Source organism: Cotesia glomerata, linkage group LG3 (genome assembly GCF_020080835.1).
Source record: "Cotesia glomerata isolate CgM1 linkage group LG3, MPM_Cglom_v2.3, whole genome shotgun sequence".
Taxonomy (NCBI): Eukaryota; Metazoa; Arthropoda; class Insecta; order Hymenoptera; family Braconidae; genus Cotesia; species Cotesia glomerata.
Genome location: NC_058160.1, coordinates 25318609 through 25336333, shown reverse-complemented (window position 1 = coordinate 25336333; position 17725 = coordinate 25318609). Strand labels below are relative to the sequence as shown.

The 17725-nt window shown below is 27.4% G+C and overlaps 4 protein-coding genes across 4 annotated transcripts; 1 reads left to right on the top strand and 3 right to left on the bottom strand.

The window, feature by feature from the left end:
- The first annotated feature begins 536 nt into the window (after window positions 1–536).
- On the top strand, window positions 537–5265 carry LOC123260745 (WD repeat-containing protein 6). Its single transcript, XM_044722019.1, has 7 exons — window positions 537–753; window positions 843–1020; window positions 1091–1261; window positions 1608–1752; window positions 2340–2555; window positions 2632–4663; window positions 4976–5265. The coding sequence occupies exons 1-7, from the start codon at window positions 687–689 to the stop codon at window positions 5209–5211; spliced, it is 3045 nt and encodes a 1014-aa protein (XP_044577954.1). The 5' UTR covers window positions 537–686; the 3' UTR covers window positions 5212–5265.
- A 723-nt stretch (window positions 5266–5988) lies between these two features.
- LOC123260746 (protein obstructor-E-like) lies at window positions 5989–9018 on the bottom strand. Its single transcript, XM_044722020.1, has 5 exons — window positions 8849–9018; window positions 7624–7923; window positions 7314–7511; window positions 6267–6480; window positions 5989–6170 (listed from the first exon to the last, which is right to left on the bottom strand). Exons 1-5 carry the CDS (start codon window positions 8913–8915, stop codon window positions 6053–6055), a joined length of 897 nt encoding a protein of 298 aa, XP_044577955.1. The 5' UTR covers window positions 8916–9018; the 3' UTR covers window positions 5989–6052.
- A 2945-nt stretch (window positions 9019–11963) lies between these two features.
- On the bottom strand, window positions 11964–15647 carry LOC123261648 (pancreatic lipase-related protein 2-like). Its single transcript, XM_044723346.1, has 8 exons — window positions 15016–15647; window positions 14708–14862; window positions 14523–14642; window positions 14277–14423; window positions 13112–13340; window positions 12678–13028; window positions 12472–12598; window positions 11964–12391 (listed from the first exon to the last, which is right to left on the bottom strand). Exons 1-8 carry the CDS (start codon window positions 15548–15550, stop codon window positions 12064–12066), a joined length of 1992 nt encoding a protein of 663 aa, XP_044579281.1. The 5' UTR covers window positions 15551–15647; the 3' UTR covers window positions 11964–12063.
- Window positions 15618–17257, bottom strand: LOC123261463 (putative uncharacterized protein DDB_G0286901). Its single transcript, XM_044723056.1, has 3 exons — window positions 17091–17257; window positions 15725–16904; window positions 15618–15623 (listed from the first exon to the last, which is right to left on the bottom strand). The coding sequence occupies exons 1-3, from the start codon at window positions 17192–17194 to the stop codon at window positions 15618–15620; spliced, it is 1290 nt and encodes a 429-aa protein (XP_044578991.1). The 5' UTR covers window positions 17195–17257.
- Between the last annotated feature and the right edge of the window lie 468 nt (window positions 17258–17725).

Sequence of the window (17725 nt, the reverse complement as noted above, 5' to 3'; positions counted from 1 at the left end):
ATTTCACCATCTTGGGATTTTATTTAAAATTTATTTTAAATATTACAATTTTTAAGTATAATTTTTTTACTGTTACAATTTTTTTGTTATAAAATTCTAAAAAACTATAAAATGTCTTTCAACTTTAGAATTATTTATAATTCTGATGTTTGTATTTTATAAATCTCTGGTTTCTTCATACAAAATGAGAGCTCTGTATTTAAAAATTTTCCACATACAAACTTAGTTTTATTGCTCAAGGTTCAAGTACCTACTTACCACTTCATAGAATAGAAACCATAAAAATATAAAGCGTGTAAAAAAATCCGGCTAGAACTGCAATGTGTGAGCCAAATGTTTACAGCTCTAATATTTTTTCTTTTTTAAAATAATATAAAATAAAATATTGACTAAAACTGAAATCTATTTTTTCAGAATTCTTTATTTTATTTAATTTATTTAATTTAAACACATAAAAATTGAAGAAAGTTCATTTACATCATTTTAAGATTTTATCCTCTAATTAAAACCGATGATTACGCGCATGCTCGTCATGATTGTTATTATCCAGTGTGTTTGAAAACTGTTGACAAACACACGTGGTTGACGCTTCGGAGAAGTTTATTGTATTTTTCAAAAACTATTAATTAAATAAGTACATTTGTTTGTAATACTCAATTATCTTAACTAAAATTAGTTATTTCAAGATGTTATCTGTAGATATTTGTCATGATATTTTAGCTATTCGTTGTGTTGATGATTACATATTTGTAGGTTAGTATCATTAATCCACTTTATTGTTGTTGTTATTGTTAAAATTGCATGTAGTAATTGTTAAATAAAAATTTTATTTATTTTTCTAGGTATTGGCACCAAGTTGAATATTTTCAGTAATATTAATTTAAAATGTAAGTCAATAATTGAAACTGGCCATCAAGACATCATTCATGATATTGTCCAAAATGGGTCTGATAAGTTAATTATTTTTGGAGGAAAATATTTAAGTATTTTTTCATATGAAATAATTGAAGACAAAATTATGTAAGTTTAAAATTTTATTTATAATTTAAAGAGTAGATTTATCAGTTTAAAAAAAATTTATTTTTTTCAGAGTAAATAAATTATCTCAGCATATTTTTAACGACTGGATAATAAGCTCTAATTTTTTTTCAATAAACAACATAGAAGATATTTATGTTTTATTTGCACATAATAATTTATATTTATATAATACATTGTCCAAGAAGTACACTAATGTATTGTGCGAAGAAAAGTGTATACTGTATCCTTAAAAATTTCTTAAATATTTGTTTTTAATGTTCTCCAATAGTAATTATAAAAAGAACAACAATACTAAAGTTAGCCAACGTTTTTAATTTTTTTTTTATTCATTAAATTGGAAAAAAAATATATTTTTTTAAAATTGCATTTTTCAAGTTTTTTACAAATGAAATTTTTTTTTCTTATTTTTTTGTGATAATTTTTTCAATAAAAAAAATTATAAAAATTTTTAGACGTTGGCTAACTTAATTTTCATAAAAGAACATAGTTATAACTGTAACCATAAGTGTAGTTATTTTCACCGAGTGATTCTGGGTTACATATATTATCCTTAATTGAATAAATAGGTACAGCGGTTGTATTTCTGCGGAAAAAGATCAAGTTGTAGTATTCAGCGGTACAGTATTCAAAGAAATTTTAATATGGACAGTCAATACAAAAATTGATAATTCAAAAGATATTAAAGTCTTGTATCGCTTAAAAGGACACAAGGTAATAATCATACGCTTATTGATAAATAATCTATACTTCTATACTAATATTATAAAGAGGAAAGATTTGATTGTTTGTTTGATTGGTTGTTTGTTTGTTTGTTTGTTTGTTTGTATTGAATAGGCTCCGAAACTACTAAACTGATTTGAAAAATTATTTTACTGTTGGGAAGCTACACTATCCCCGAGTAAAATAGGCTATATTGTATTATGATTGATTTAAAAATTTTTTTTAATTACCCGTGCGAAGCCGGGGCGGACGGCTAGTTATTTATAAATTTATTCATTTATTTGTAAAGAAACGCCCTCGGCAATTTACAACAATATGTTACATTTTCATGTGTAAAATGTTTATTTATTTATTTATTTATTTAATACACTAACGTCAATCGGCTATTTACATTATCATGATTATTGTTAATTTAATATAATAATATTGTTGATGGAGACTCTGTTTAGTTATGCTTATATACAATAAATAGTATTTGTAAAGAGAAGATAGATTTAAGAGATCTGAGAAGAGAAAAACAAAACGAAAATTGATAATTGATAATCACTAAATTAATAAAAAATTTAACTTATTTTTAGGGCGTGATATTTTCTATTTTTTACGATCAACGACAAAAATTGATTACTTCAACTTCAGATGATCGAACCGTAAGACTGTGGCAAATTAACAATTCAATAAATGAAACTGACAATTGGAGTAATTTAACAATTGTTCTTAAAGCAACAATGTTTGGTCATACTGCGCGTGTATGGAAATCATTAATAGTTAATGATAAAATAATTAGTGTAGGAGAGGTAATTATCTTAGTCAATTAAAAAAAAAAAAATTAATTTATTTTAATGCAATTAATATCACAATATTTTTTTCAAGGATTCATATATTTTTATTTGGACCCTAGAAGGAGAAGTATGCAATAAAATAATAGCGCATGAAGGCTCAGCAGTCTGGACTCTTGAGGTATCAAAAGACAAATCCACAATTTTCACTGGTGGAGCAAACGGTGGTGTCAATTGCTGGCCACTTAACAAACCGACCACGGAATTGCTTCCTAAGCTATCATTTACAGACAAACAAATTCCAAAGTACTTGTCATATTTACACTGTGGAACACTTGTTATTTTTGTAGACAACGGACAATTGTTGACTTACGATCGAGAGCTTGCTCCAAAAGACTCGATTATTTTGCCGAGATACAAGAGCTATTGCTTGATGCAGGTATCTCCCAATCGAAAACTTATTGCATTCGCGTCCAAAGATGGATATGTCGATTTGTTTCATGAAGTAAATGATAAATTAGAATTGTTTAAGGATGATGAAAGAGTAATGGAGACGAAGATTTATTCTATTCAATGGTTAGATGACAGCTCGATGCTGATATGTGGTGACGCAGGTCATTTAAAAGTACTGAAAATAAATGACGATAATAAATTTGATGTCCAAAATGAATTTACTTTGCCAGCTAGCCGGGAATGTTGGACCACATCCGCGATTATGATAAATAATTTAATTATTTGCGGTGATCGTGCTGGTAATGTTTACGGATTTAATACAAAGTCGGATAATAAAAATCCTCAGTATAATTTTAATAAAATTCATGGACGTCTTGGAGTTCAATCATTTGGAATTATGAATAATAAATTAATAAGTACTGGTCGTGACGGTACTTTGAGATTTTATAAATTGATAATAAATGATAATAATGACACATTGTTAAAAGTGCTTGATGCTAAAAAAATGCCTATGGAATGGGTCAGCAGAACTCTGAAGACAAATAATGATTTTTTTGTCATTGGATTCAAGGAAATAGAATTTATAATTTACAGTATGAGACTGAATATACTTGTTTTGAGGATAACCTGTGGAGGTGGACATAGATCATGGGATTGTATTTATATGAATGACGTTATTAAATTTTCTTGCATTAAAAATAAACAAGTTTACACGACAGACAACATATTATGCCAATTTAGTGATACATTAATCACTGGCTTCCATACCAAAGAAATCCATTCTATTGAAATACTCCCAACGATTTTTAATAAAAAACATATGATTTTTATCTCTTCGAGTGAGGATTGTACTTTACGTTTGAGTAATTTGCAATTTTCAGAAACAAATGATCTTAAATTAAATTATTTAGATACGTATTATGGTCATATTTCAAATATAAAAGCTATCGCAGTTATTAATTTGGTTGACACACATGAAGAAACTAAAAATTTGGTGTTCACTGTTGGCGGAAGAGCTCAGATTAAAGTATGGGAAATTTCCATCGATTTGGATAAAAATATTCTGACGAATAATGATGTAACTGTTGCAGAACTCGCAAAATTCATGATACGTGATATTGACAAAAGCAGGCGGAAAACTTGGCAGCAGAAACAACAGACTTACTTTATTGATCCAGAAACACGATTTATGGATGTCCAAGCATACTTGCAGTCTGAAAATAAAATAATTATTTTCATTGCCTGCTCTGATGGGTTTTTGAGAATTATGTCTTATGATATTTCTTTGCGAGATATTAAAATGGTCAATGAAATTTCTTATTACAATCGTTGTATTATAAAAATTCATACGTTTGTACATGAAAAAGAATTAATTCTTATCAGTATGGCTACTGATGGATTTATTAATCTGTGGTCGGTTAATTCAATGATTGAAGGAAGTTTGAATGATAAAAATACTAAAGAGCCATTTAAACTCTGGATTTCACACCAGTCTGGTATTAATAGTTATGACTTTTGTAAGAAAAACGACAATTATTTGCTATTGACCGGAGGCGATGATAACAAAATTTGTTTAACAATATTCAATATTGTTAAATCAAATCATACAGAGTTCGAAGCTAAATTAATAGCTGATTGGAATTCTTCGTTAATTCATTGCGCTCAGATTACAGGTATGTTAATTAAAAATTAAATAATAATTTAATTATCCATGGATATTTGTAAATTTATAAAGTTATATTTTGTTTCGATAATTTCTCCTCTGTATCATTATTAATTAATTTACAATTATTAAGATTTACTTTTAAATGTCTTTTATTTGAGAAAAAAATGATTAATTCCTAGAAATTACAAAAGTTCCGTCATAATATTAATAGTTTCTATTAATTTTCTTTTTTAATTAATTATACTCATAAAAAAATATTTACTAAAATTTTCTGTGACTCAAGTATTGATTAATTAATAAATTATATTTTCTTCTTTAGGTGTAAAATTTTATGGAGAAAATAACTTTGCAAGCGTTGCAATAGACCAGCGAATAGTAATGTACCATTACTCATTCAACAAGTCAATTTTATCAGTAACTCCATTGATTAAATTAATAAAATTAACTTCCGTGGCTGACGTACACGGCTTAACATTCTTATCAAATAACAATAACAACAAACAATTAGCTTGTGTTTACGGGCAAGGAATAGAAGTTATACAATTCGATGAATAAAATAACCTTCTAAAGAATTATAAATTTTATCATATTTAACTATTAATTTAATTGTAAATAATGTAAATTTGTATATTTAATATAAAAAAAGTTTATATTTTACAACAAATATTGTTTTTATTATTTAAAAACAAAATATAAAATTATAAAATATTGAGAAAGCATAAAAGAAGCGCCGTAGTATGTACCGTAGAGAGGTACAGAGTGCGTGATTACTGTTGTTGTTGCTACCTTGGCTGGTAGCGGTGATCCTGCTACCGATTTCCTAGCTCTTGCTCCTAGACAGCATTACCAGGAGAATAGAATCGGATGCAGGTAGTAGAGTTACGGTGGTGGCAGCGACCGCAGATACGTTGACAATATACTCAGATCGGTTGTACTCTTTACTTGTATTGAGAGAGTGGTAAAGTAATGGTGGGTACATACTTGCATCGCATGTACATTGTAATGTAAAAAGAGGAAACAATATTTTTATAACAACTAACCGGTTTTCCTGTTTCTTCTCCGTCTTCATATAATCTACTCTCTATAGGTAATGTAGAATTTTTTGCTACATAAATAATTATTTTATTATTATTATTATTATTATTATTATTATTATTATTATTATTATTATTATTATTATTATTATTATTATTATTATTATTATTATTATAGGTCTCAAATACTCCAATAGTAAATTTTGTATTTTTTAAATTTGTAAATAAGTTTTTCCGAAATTGATCTGACAGTTTTTTCAATAAGCGGGTGAAATAAAATAAATTAATAATAATATTCTGAGTTTTTAAAACGAATTATTTAATTAATTATTATACAGAAGATTTATAATTATTCCATGAATTTAAAACAGTCTAACTCGTCCTTTTTGCGCAGCTTGCGGTCCAGTGTTAAAACGTCTTGGTGCTTGGAACCTAAGGGGTTCTTCTTCTTCTTCTTGGTCAGGTATAAAAGGCGGTTCACTAGAAAAAATTATCATTTTTATTATAAATGATTAATGATAATAATATTCATAGCCGGTTGGTTTATTTATAAATTTTAATATTCAGTATACATACCATCCGGTAACATTTTCAGCAGCGTCACAGGCGTTGATTAACTCATTGAAGGCGTTACCTTCGCCACAATTTTGAAGACGCGGTTTACCGTTCACACAGATGAAATATCTTTGACAGTCGTGGGGGCTTCTGAAGAACCTTACAGGTTCACTTACTGCAAAGAGGTTCTGATTCTCATCGGACGGTGACGGTGGACAAGTGAATTTCAAGAAAGCTGTTAATTTACACATAAAATTCAAATTAATTTTTTAAATTAAATAAAATTAGTAGATATATGACGATTTTTACAATTTTTTTAACAAGTAAATTAGAGTAAGAAAAATTTAATAAAAAAATTATTATAAATGCAATTTTTTTAAAACAATTTTCTAGACCTAATTTGTTTTTCAAAGAAAATTAACTTAGCAGATAATTGATAATTTTAAGATTTTTTGTGCCAAATTATAGCAAAAAAGAATAATACTAAAGTTAGCCGACATTTTTAATTTTTTCATTTTTTTTCATTTAAATTAGAACTAAAAAATATTTTTTAAAAATTGCACTTAGAGTTTTTCAAGTTTTTTGCAAATGAAAATTTTTTTTTATTATTTTGCAATAATTTTTTTAATAAAAAAAAGTTCTAAAAATTTTTAAATGTCGGCTAACTTAATTTTCATCAAAAAAAAAAATGAGAAAAAAAAATTGAACTGTAGAAATTTAAAAAAATTGAAAATAAGATAATTTTTTAAAAATAATTTTTCGGAAAAAATTTGTTTGTTGAATAAAATTAAAAAATTCTCAAATGACTGTTAACTTAAAAGTCATTATTTTTCAAGAAAAATAAAAAAATTTTGAACTCTGATAATTTTAGTGACATTAAAAAAATTAATAAAAAAAAATTTGACATGTAGAAAATTTTTAAAAAATATAAATGCAATTAAAAAAAATATTTTTTTACTTCTAAATTAATTAATGAAAAAAATTTTAAACGTCTGCTGAATTTAGTTTCATATTTTCTTAAATAAATTATATAATATTTATTAGTTAAAACAAAAAAATAAAACTTACCTTCAACGTCACAATCAGAAACTTGATCCGGCCAATCACACCTGTAACTTTGAGCATTGAAGGCCAAACCTTCTGGACAATTGAACATGTAACCAACCCCTCCGGCGCAATTCATGAATTGACCGCAATCTGCGGCACTTTGGCCGACCTTAAAGTAACCATATTGATGAGGGCAGTCATCAGTGGGCTGAGCCGGCTCTATATTTGTAAACATATTTATTTAGTATTCAAAAGTGATCTCATATTACAATATATCATCATCTAATTATGTAATTATTAAAAATAATAATAGGTTTCATATTTTACTCACGTAGGTTGGGACGTCCTTCACAGCTAATGTCAATAGGATAGCCGCATGGATAATTAAACCGCGCATCGGGATTAAAAAGGAGGCCTTCAGGACAGAATTTTTGTTCACCTTCGCCATCAATACATTCTATGTAAGCATCGCACTGATTGGGTACCGGGAACCTTCCAGTTCTTTCGGGGCACAAGCCCGAAGATTGTTGAGGAGATCGTGAAAATGATTGTCCAGCAAACGGCGATGGTTTGTTAAAATCCAGGTTGTTTTGTCGGGAATCGAATCGCTGTCTTTGAAATTGACTGAAACCTAATCAGTTAAATGATTAATTAAATTGCTCATTTTAATGATACTGATTTTTACAGTCATCTAACAATTTTTTATAATCCTAAAGTTAGCCGACGTTTTTAATTTTTTATTTTTTTTCCATTAATAAAATTAGAACTAAAAAATATTTTTTAAAAATTGTACTTATAGTTTTTCAAGTTTTTAATGAATGAAATTTTTTTTGTAACAATTTTTTCATTAAAAAAAATTCTAAAAATTTTTAGATGTCGGCTAACTTAATTTTCATACAATTTTTTAGATTTTTATAACAATTAAATTATTATAAAAAAAATTTAGCTAGAAAATTCCACATGTAAAAATTAAGGAAAAATTAAAAGGGTAAGTAATTTTTTATAATAATTAAGTGGTTATAAAAATTGTGAAAATTTTCAGATGTTTGTTAGTTTCAGTATCAATTATTTTGCTGTTTTTTAGTAAAAATATAATTTTTCTAGTAAACACATATATTGATTAGTTATTTCAAATCTTAAACGTCGCAATAACAAGGGAAAGTTGTATCGTCTTCCCTGTGGCCTGTGGCTCACGGGCAATTACCGCCTTGGGCTTCGAATATCATTGAATATAAATTAGGATCGAAAGATTTTATTCAAGAATCTACTGCGTTACATAATTTTATACTCGATAATTTAAAATACACGCAATTTTAATGATATATTATACATACATATTCGCGCATTAAAAATTTAGTATTTAAATTGAATTAAATAAGTAGTTATGCGAAATTTTTATTTTATATGTCATTTATGTTAATATACTTATTATATTAATTTATTATAAAATTACGGAATTTTAAAAATCACTTGTGGCTAAAGGTTAATTTCAACCGCTCACTTATTGTAATTATCTAATTACTAATAGGCTTTTTATTAAAATAATAGATACTTACATGTGTTGAGACAGACGGCAAAAATAGTCAGTGCAATTACATTTCTTCCTTTTAAGTATCCAAACATTTTTATTTTTTTTTATTCAGTAGTGGTACTCGTTATTTTGAATGTTAAAAAATAAATAATAATTAATAAATAACTATTAATTTAAGATTTTTCCTTTTCAGAGGCGAAACACTTGTGAGGATTAAACGTAAACTGAAGGTTCCAGATGAATCTTTGGGTGCTTTTATCATTTCGGCGTCGTTTTGGAGAGGGAAGATGAAGGAAAGTGAGAGCATCTCTTGTATTATGTATTAAATGGGCAGACTATCGTTGTGTGTAAGGTAACATTGTATAATTTGCTCGATTGAAGATGGAGGAAAAGAAGAAACAGAAAAAAGGAAGGCGCGTGCATGATGAATTCATTTACAAAGTTAGATAGCGATTAGGCAATTGAATAAGTTTTAAGAATCACATTTCTTTTTACATTTTTATGTACTTTCTTATACTGCATCTAGTTTTAATAATAATTAATATTGATGAATTTATGGATGTAAAAGTGATGCGACACGCCTATTAAATTGAGGCTTGAGAGTAAAAGTAAAATTTTCAATGCATAGATTTTTTATTCTGGATTTATGTTTATGTTTGAAGATGAAAATATAATTATATTAATTCTATTCTATGAAATATTTTCTAAATGTGAAATTTAATACTTTAGTTCATCAATGTATGAGTGTTAGAAAGAAATGTCAGTAGAGTAAAGGTTTGTGTGAGAGTTATTAAATGTCAAGGCTGAACATTTTTTTTTTTTTATAAATTATGGATAAAATCGATGAGCTACTACTAAAAAATAGAATTTTTTTTTATTTTATTTTTTCTTAACGAATATGATATAGAGGAAAATAAAAAATTGAAAGAAAGTTTCATAGGTTTTTATATAATTGCAAATTAATTTTTTTAATAATTCATTTACAAAACAAAAATTCAATGGCAAAAAATTTTAAATTATAACTATAACCTTATAAATTATAATTATAACAAAGTTTGGAAAATTCAAAAGTGCACACCTCATAACGCTTATTCATTTTTTAAGAAAAAAATTAATTGTGTAATTGATTAAAAAAAAAATAATTAAGTAATTTCTTACATATTTTTTATTTTTTTTTAAATATCAGCGCCCTTTTTTCTTGTCATATGCGTACGCAGTCTAAAAAATCTAGCTTGATCAAGTGGCGCCATAGTTTTCACGTGACAAATAAGAAAAGTTCGTTTGGCTTTGTACGGTTGTAGTGAATTTTAATAAAAATTCAATTTAAAAAAAAAATACGTAAACTAGGCCACTGATATGAAATACGAACCCAGTTAACCGAATCCTTAAACTAATAAAAAAAGTCCGATCTTGAAATATCAATTTGTTCGGGAGCAATCGTTGGTACATCCAAAATGGGGTGACATCCGGACGTCCACGTAAAATTTTTTTCAAAATGTTTTTTTTTTTTCTAAATAGCAACATGAAATGATTTTAGAAAGTAAAAGATGGTTTCATTTAAGTGTTTTTTCGGTGTACATCTACTTATATCATTGTATAAATGTAATATGGTTGTGATAGAGGCATTTAAAGATCACAAAATTGCTTGACCTTGATGAGTCGAGTATAAAGCACAACCTCACGCGCTTCGCGCTATGAGGCGTGCAATATACTAAAAATAATATCACAATAATGAAACTATAAATATAAAAAATTATAGATTTAAGCGTATATATGTTGAAATTACAAAAATATACCATGTTATAATTTTTAACTTCCCGCTAAGAAAATTGAAAATTTTCAAAAATCGGGAATTTATTGGTTTTACCCCGTTTTTCAAAAATCGAGTTTTCATCAGATCTCGACGTTTTGAGGTCCTAGGAAGCTTCCCTGACTATTCCCGCGAGGGTGTCACATGTCGGTATGTATGTATGTATGTGTGTGTGTGTGTGTGTGTGTGTGTGTGTGTGTGTGTGTGTGTGTGTGTGTGTGTGTGTGTGTGTGTGTGTGTGTGTGTGTGTGTGTGTGTGTGTGTGTGTGTGTGTGTGTGTGTGTGTGTGTGTGTGTGTAAGTATGTAAACCTCATAACTTTTTAACGGTTTAACTGATTTCATCGCGGTTGGTGCCATTCAGAAAGGTTCGACTAAACTTAGATTTTGAATACAAGTTGGACTGATTCGGACCGATGGATTTCGAAAAATCTAAAAAAAACTGTAAAAAAAATTTTTTTCAAAAGTGGTTTTTTTAGAATAACTTTTAAACGGCTTTATCAATCAACTCCAAAAACTAATCAGCTCTTAACATAAAAAACCACGTCGATTGCCGTTAATCCGGTCAAAATCGGTTGATTCGTTCGAGAGATATCGTGCAGGAAAGAAAACCCAAAAAAGTGTTTTTTCGGAATTACTCCGAAATTTCTAGTTTGACCAATTAAAACTTAAAAATTCTTTATGAGCTTAAAAAACTGCGTAGAATGCCGCTAACCGCGTACAAATCAGTTCATTCATTCAAAAGTTATTGCGGTTTGAAAATTCAAAAAATAGTGTTCTATGAAACTTTTATCAGACTTTTGAGCTCAAAGAGCTCAAAAGCATAGAAAAGGTATCTTTTTGAGCTTGGAGAGCTCAAAACAACACATAGATTGTATTTTTGAGCTCGAAGAGCTCAAAAACTTCGTAAGTGCAATTTTAAGCGCCCAGGTATTAACAGAATTAGCGGGAAGTTGCAGGAATGGCCTTTAGGGTCAACCGTTTTCCTAATTTTTTTGTATGGTGATAATATCACTTTGTGGAAAAAGCTGGATGTAACATTGATACCTTAAGATTATAAAAGTCGTAGACTAATATAAATTTCGTAATTGTAAAATATTGGGCAATAATTACCGACAATATTACCCAAGCGTCACATAAAAAACTGTTGACTTTTTGGTAAATTTTACTTAACAAAAAGTCAAAAATTAATAATTGTCAATTTAAATTCAACAAAATATTACCAAAAAAATTTTTGTGCTGCTTGGATAAGAACGTTGAAGGTATTAAATGTTCTCTCAATTTATATCACATTTCCAAGCGTCAAAAAAAATGTTGACTTTTTGAAAGAGTTTATGGAACAAAAAGTCAATAATTAATTATCCTAAACTTAAATTCAAAAAAACATTATCAAAAAAATTTTTGTACCGCTTGGGTTTATATTTTAGTCTAATTAATAACAATTGTCAACAAAAGGAGCGCTCGAGCCACTCGAAATTGCAGCGTATTTTTTGGGGCCTTGAATCGAGCAGAGTTCATTTGATAACTCCATTTCCCTTTTCTTCCGTTCTGGTATAAGTTCCAAGATATCAACAACAATACTATCAACATATAACACGTCGTTACAGAAAATACAGCTGTAAAGAAAATCTGTAAATTTACTGTCGTAGATCCAAGATAATTCAACTTTGTGTATTTTTCCTATGGAATATTCAGCATTTTCTGGAGGCAGTGCTATGATTCGTTTTGTTGACCCGTGGGTTAATTTTATTCGTCGACCACTGGAAAATTATATCAAAAAATTAGAAAAATTATAAATATTTGATTATATTGAAGTAATTAACTTTATAAATTTACATACTTTGGGGTGAGTTCCATGTTATTAATAATCCCATTATCTCCATAAAATGTAACATTTATCAAACCTTGCATGAACATTTTTGCTATAACTGGTCTTGCCAATTTAATTGTTATCCTATAGTGTCTTCCTATATATTTTTATAGAACAATTAAATATTTTTTTTATGTAATAGATGTATTAAATTTAATAAAAAAAGAATAACTTACGACAATAAGGATTTTTGTCACCAGTAGAAATAAAAAACTTTGTAGGACTAACAGCAGATTCTTCGGGAGTTAATTTTCGTAACAAAGCGGGACTTTTATCAGCATGATATCCCATAATACCGCAATTAACACTGTTGGTACTATTGCACAAGAAACATTTTCCTTCAATGAAATCTTCATATCTCGGACATTCATGAGCTATAAATTGACACTTGGAGTTAATACTCTCAGTAAAAAGTTTTGTCGCGCGAGTATGATCGCAAATTATTCCTAAAGATGACTCCGAACAACCTGGCTGGTCATCACCGTTATTGGGATAAAAATCCAAGTGACCACAGGGCTGATATATTCCTTAAAAATATAAATTATATTCTAACTAATTTTTCATTTTATTATCTTCGAAAGTTTTTATAATTTTTTTTTTTTTAATTTACCCAGCGGTATAAATCCTAAGCTGTCAGTGTGAATAACATCAACAAGTTTTGCATCAGTAGGGTCTAAACGTACATGAATGGGCATTTTTTTAAAATCCGGCATAGCTGGATCTAGTCCAGATATGCGTCCAATTTCACCGTGCAATTTTTCTCCAGCGTATCCTGCAATATGAGCGCCAAGACTGTGGCCTATTAGATGCACATCGTTCAATTTCAACTCACATTTTATCTATAAAATAAAAATTTAATGAAGTTAATATTATAAGAAGAAGTCAAAGGTATTATATTAAGTTCCAACGTGGTGAAATTGTGGTCAGACCATTTAATATTATTGAAAGATTAATACTATTGTCGAATCATTATTTACCATAGATATACCATATCAAAATCATGATATTAAAATCAGCAGACATCTGACAGTTTTTTTTATTTTTATTACAAACCAATTATAAAAAAAAATATATTTTTAAAAAACTAGCACCTGTAATTTTTTTTAATTTCTAGCTGTGAAATTTTTTTAATAAAATTTTTTCATTATAATTTAGTTGTTATAAAACTCCAAAAATTGACATACACAGAAAAAGGGGTTTAATTGTATCAAGAAAATTTTTTAAGTATGTTTAAAGACTCAAGTTGTTTTGGAGCAAATAAAAAATTTTCTTGTCTTAAGAAAATTTTTTTGAGACAAAAGAATTTTCTTGGCTCAAAAAATTCTTAACTTTACCCAAGATATTTTCGCTCTTCACAATATTTTTTTTGAGCCAAGAAAATTTTTTCTTTCAACTATCTATTTTTAATTTCACTATCATATCAATATTACCAAAATAATATTTAAATTATTATTTTTCGATAGCAAAACAATACAGTGCTACTTTTTTTTAAATTATTAGTAAAATATTTTTTTTTATTCTACTAGTTTTTTTTTTCTAATTCTGTTGAGGAATTTTTTTAATGTGAAAGAAAGTTTTACATGTTTTAATTGAGAAGTAAGTCTGCACGGAAAAAAAGTAAATCGTAAGCTTAGTTGTTAAATTTTGCATTCTAAACTATCGAAAATTTTGAAACTTCAAGAATTATTACTAAACGTTGTTCTTAAGTCGTGAAAAAAAAATTTACAAAATCTGTCAAAAAGTAGTTTTACAGAGGAACTACTTTAAACACTTACTTGGAGACGTTCAATGAGATACGCGATTTCCAAGCCAACAAGTCTAGCATTTCCGGCTGCTTGGGCGTAAAGTGTTGAACTACCCCCAGTCCAATCTATGACAATTACGTTGAAATCATCATGTTGAAGAAGTTCATTTTTCATATTCTATTCAATCAAGTATTAAGTATAATGCAAAATTATTTGATAAATAATAATATTATAAAAATGCATTATAATTCATCATTTTATTTCATTTTAGCTTACCTCCACCCAGGCCTCATGTGGTGAGCTATCGAATCCGTGAATAATAAATTTAGTTTTGCGTTTTGAGTTGAAATTTATTAGTTCTACTAATTCTTTTTTACTCATAATAATAACTTGACCCTATAATAATTTATCAGACATAAAAAAATAATTTTTTAATTTGCAAAAATTTTTTATAAAATTACCTCGGTAGGATCTTCACGCGTGTAAATTATGATACTAGTATTAATAACTTCTCGTGGTAGTGGGAGTTTATTTAAATTTCGATTCAGTATATGATACCAGGTGGGAGTTATGCTGAGACAACCTAGTTTACCGTAACATTTTTTGTTATCTTCATCTGTAACGAACAATCTAATGAGAAATGTTTCGAAAACTTTAATAATTTTGATTAAAAGATAATTTCCAGTTTTTCTACGGTTATTCCCCAGTTACTGTATACAAGAGTATTAAAGAAGAAATAACATAAATAAAGGATTAAGATGATTATTACCTTGAATTTTATCATCCGTAGTGTTATCATCAAAAATACTGCAATAATCCATAGCTAATGAAGAAATTTCTGGATTGTTTAATTCATTTCCGTCATTATTCGTGGAATTTTTTAAGTTGCTATCCAATGTTTGTTTTATTCCTATGCTCGTATTTTGATCTTTGTTCAGAATATTTTTTCCATTGATGATTGTTGGCGTGATAATAATCACCCGGTCAGATTCATAATTAAAGTATAAATTTGAGCCGTTCAAATTACCTGATGCTATTTCTGTCCTTTTATTAATATTTATATCTTCACTATCGATTGAAGTTGGCGTGACTATAATTAAATCTCTGGAAGTTATGCTGCCATTAATTAATAATCTACTTTTATCTGAAGTATTATCATTAGTACCAATCTTTTCAGTAGTTGTTTCTTCTTTATTGATTTTTATAAATGGTGTGTTTGATTCAACATTATCTTTAATAGAATATAGGCTAGTAATATTTGATTTATTATCTTCAGTAAATAACCTAGTTTTTTCTGTAGTCATAATATCATTGGAAGTAATTTCAGTATTATTTGTCTTTTTAAAATCCAGCACTGACGATAAATTTTGTTTATTGCTATTAATATTTGAAGTTTTTAAATTTAATCCAGTACTATCATTTTTATTAATTAATATATTTTCTTTCGTAGTGCCAAAACTTGTAGAGATATTTTCAGCTGTACCAAAATTTAACTCCGAATGTAAATCCAAACTCTTCACTTCAGATTCTTCGCTTGTATTCAAAGATAATGAAAAGTTTGGTTTTAAATTACCGATCACTGAATTATTGATAGCTGCATTAACATTATCATTATCGGCAAATGTGATTTTTTTAGTAATTGTACTCGCTACTAAAAGTAAATCTTGATCATCACTTTTAGTGTCTAAATTTGTTTCAATCGTCGTGATATTCTCACCATTTGATAATTCAATTCTTTCTTTAGTTTTTATATCATTATCTTTTCTATCATGTGCAGTTTCTTCATTAGTAGTATTAAATATTGATTCATTTTTAATTACTTCATTAATCGACAATTTAATAGTTTCTATCGTTATCATGTCATCACGCGATTTTTCGGTTGTAGTTTCATTTGTAATAGTTGATATCGACGGTATATTATCTGTTTGAGTGGTTAAATTTCTTTCTGTGGATATAATATCGTCACTATTCGGTATTTTAGTTTTGTTCATTATTAATCCTGAAGATAAACTTTCTTTAGAACGATCAGCGTCTAATACGTTTATAGTTGTTTCAGTAACATTACTATTTTTGTTGTAAATATTTAAATCAGTCATATTTGTTTCAGTATTTTTGTCTTTTACAGAAAATTCAGTATTTTTTATAGTTTTGACATAGTCATGAATTGCTTCAGTTGTTTCGTTATCATTAATTACTGATTTAATCAATTGCAAAGCTTGCGAATCAATTGTCGTTTCTTCCAAAGAATTTTTTATTCCAGACACTTTTTGATTATCATTATTATTGGCAACAGAGTTGCGAGTTATATCATTTAAAAAATATCTATTCTCAATCTTTGGAATCACTTCTTTTATTTCCGGATCATCGATTTCTTGAATATTAAAATTTATTCTCTTCCTTTCAAAATTCTCCATTGAAACCGGTTTCACTCTTGAACTCGTATTTTCGATGTTGATGTTGTAATTATTATTTTCGAGTTTAGTTTTTTCATCATGTGTTATCAAAGTGTTCTTATTTTCTTCATCAGTACTTTTTCCATTAAATTTTTCAAGATTAATGTTATTATTGTCGTCTTTTTTATCTAAAGTTTTATTAAAATTATTTATTTTTTCTTCAGTTATATTTAAATTCAGCGTTGAAACTACCGGATTAGTCTCTCTGTAAAAAAATATACATAATAAATAATGACATATTTTTTTATTTTTCATACTAATGAATACTTATTTTTTAAATTAAATTTATGTATAAAGTTTTTTAATATGTTTAATGGAAGTAATTAAGAGAAATATTTAATATTTTTATATTGAAAAGAGTTAAAATTAAATTTTTATCTAATACACTTACTTTTTCTGAGATAAAAATATCCACAAACCAGTACATAATGCAGAAATAAGAACTGCGGATGCAAAAATTATACAAAAATATTTAAAAACTTGTCTCCAATTCATTTTATCAGGAGATTATTTATTATAATTTGAAAATTAGTTATTAATTTTTTAAAAACTATTATTTCATAGTTTGCACTTTTGGATATTTTTAGTACTGACACTTTTTTAAAAATCCTATACTGTAAAAAAAACCGGGGTAAGTCCAAAGCGGTGTAGGTGTTAAAATTTGCGGTGTTAAATTCCAACACCGAAAGCAGTGTTAAAATAACACCGCTGCCGGTGTAAATATTTTTTTCCGGTGTTAAAGCGGTGTTAAAATATTTTTCTTTGTGAATATTTTTATTCACTAAATTACTACTATTCAGACAGTATATTCATTAATTCATAAAACTATTAACTATTGAAATGGTAGGTGTAAAATTGTATAATTTTTAAATAAAGTTCGTATTACATAGGTAACAATTTAAATAACTACAAACCAAAATTAAAATTTGTTCTGGATGATCTTCATAGACTTTTTATATTTTTTTATGTCATACATTTTTCTCTTAACGTTCATAGGCACAATTTTGTTTATTTCACTAGAAATCA

Coding starts and splice junctions, on each gene's coding strand:
- LOC123260745 (XM_044722019.1), top strand. CDS start 687: ATGTTATCTGTAGATATTTGTCATGATATTTTAGCTATTCGTTGTGTT. Junction 2,556..2,631: donor AAATAATTAGTGTAGGAGAG/GTAATTATCTTA, acceptor ATTTTTTTCAAG/GATTCATATATTTTTATTTG. Junction 4,664..4,975: donor TCATTGCGCTCAGATTACAG/GTATGTTAATTA, acceptor TTTCTTCTTTAG/GTGTAAAATTTTATGGAGAA.
- LOC123261463 (XM_044723056.1), bottom strand. CDS start 17,194: ATGAATTGGAGACAAGTTTTTAAATATTTTTGTATAATTTTTGCATCC. Junction 16,905..17,090: donor ATATTTTTATCTCAGAAAAA/GTAAGTGTATTA, acceptor ATTTTTTTACAG/AGAGACTAATCCGGTAGTTT.
- LOC123260746 (XM_044722020.1), bottom strand. CDS start 8,915: ATGTTTGGATACTTAAAAGGAAGAAATGTAATTGCACTGACTATTTTT. Junction 7,924..8,848: donor TGCCGTCTGTCTCAACACAT/GTAAGTATCTAT, acceptor TTAACTGATTAG/GTTTCAGTCAATTTCAAAGA. Junction 6,171..6,266: donor GCTGAAAATGTTACCGGATG/GTATGTATACTG, acceptor AATTTTTTCTAG/TGAACCGCCTTTTATACCTG.
- LOC123261648 (XM_044723346.1), bottom strand. CDS start 15,550: ATGACTACAGAAAAAACTAGGTTATTTACTGAAGATAATAAATCAAAT. Junction 13,029..13,111: donor CTTAGGATTTATACCGCTGG/GTAAATTAAAAA, acceptor TATATTTTTAAG/GAATATATCAGCCCTGTGGT. Junction 12,392..12,471: donor AACATGGAACTCACCCCAAA/GTATGTAAATTT, acceptor ATAATTTTCCAG/TGGTCGACGAATAAAATTAA.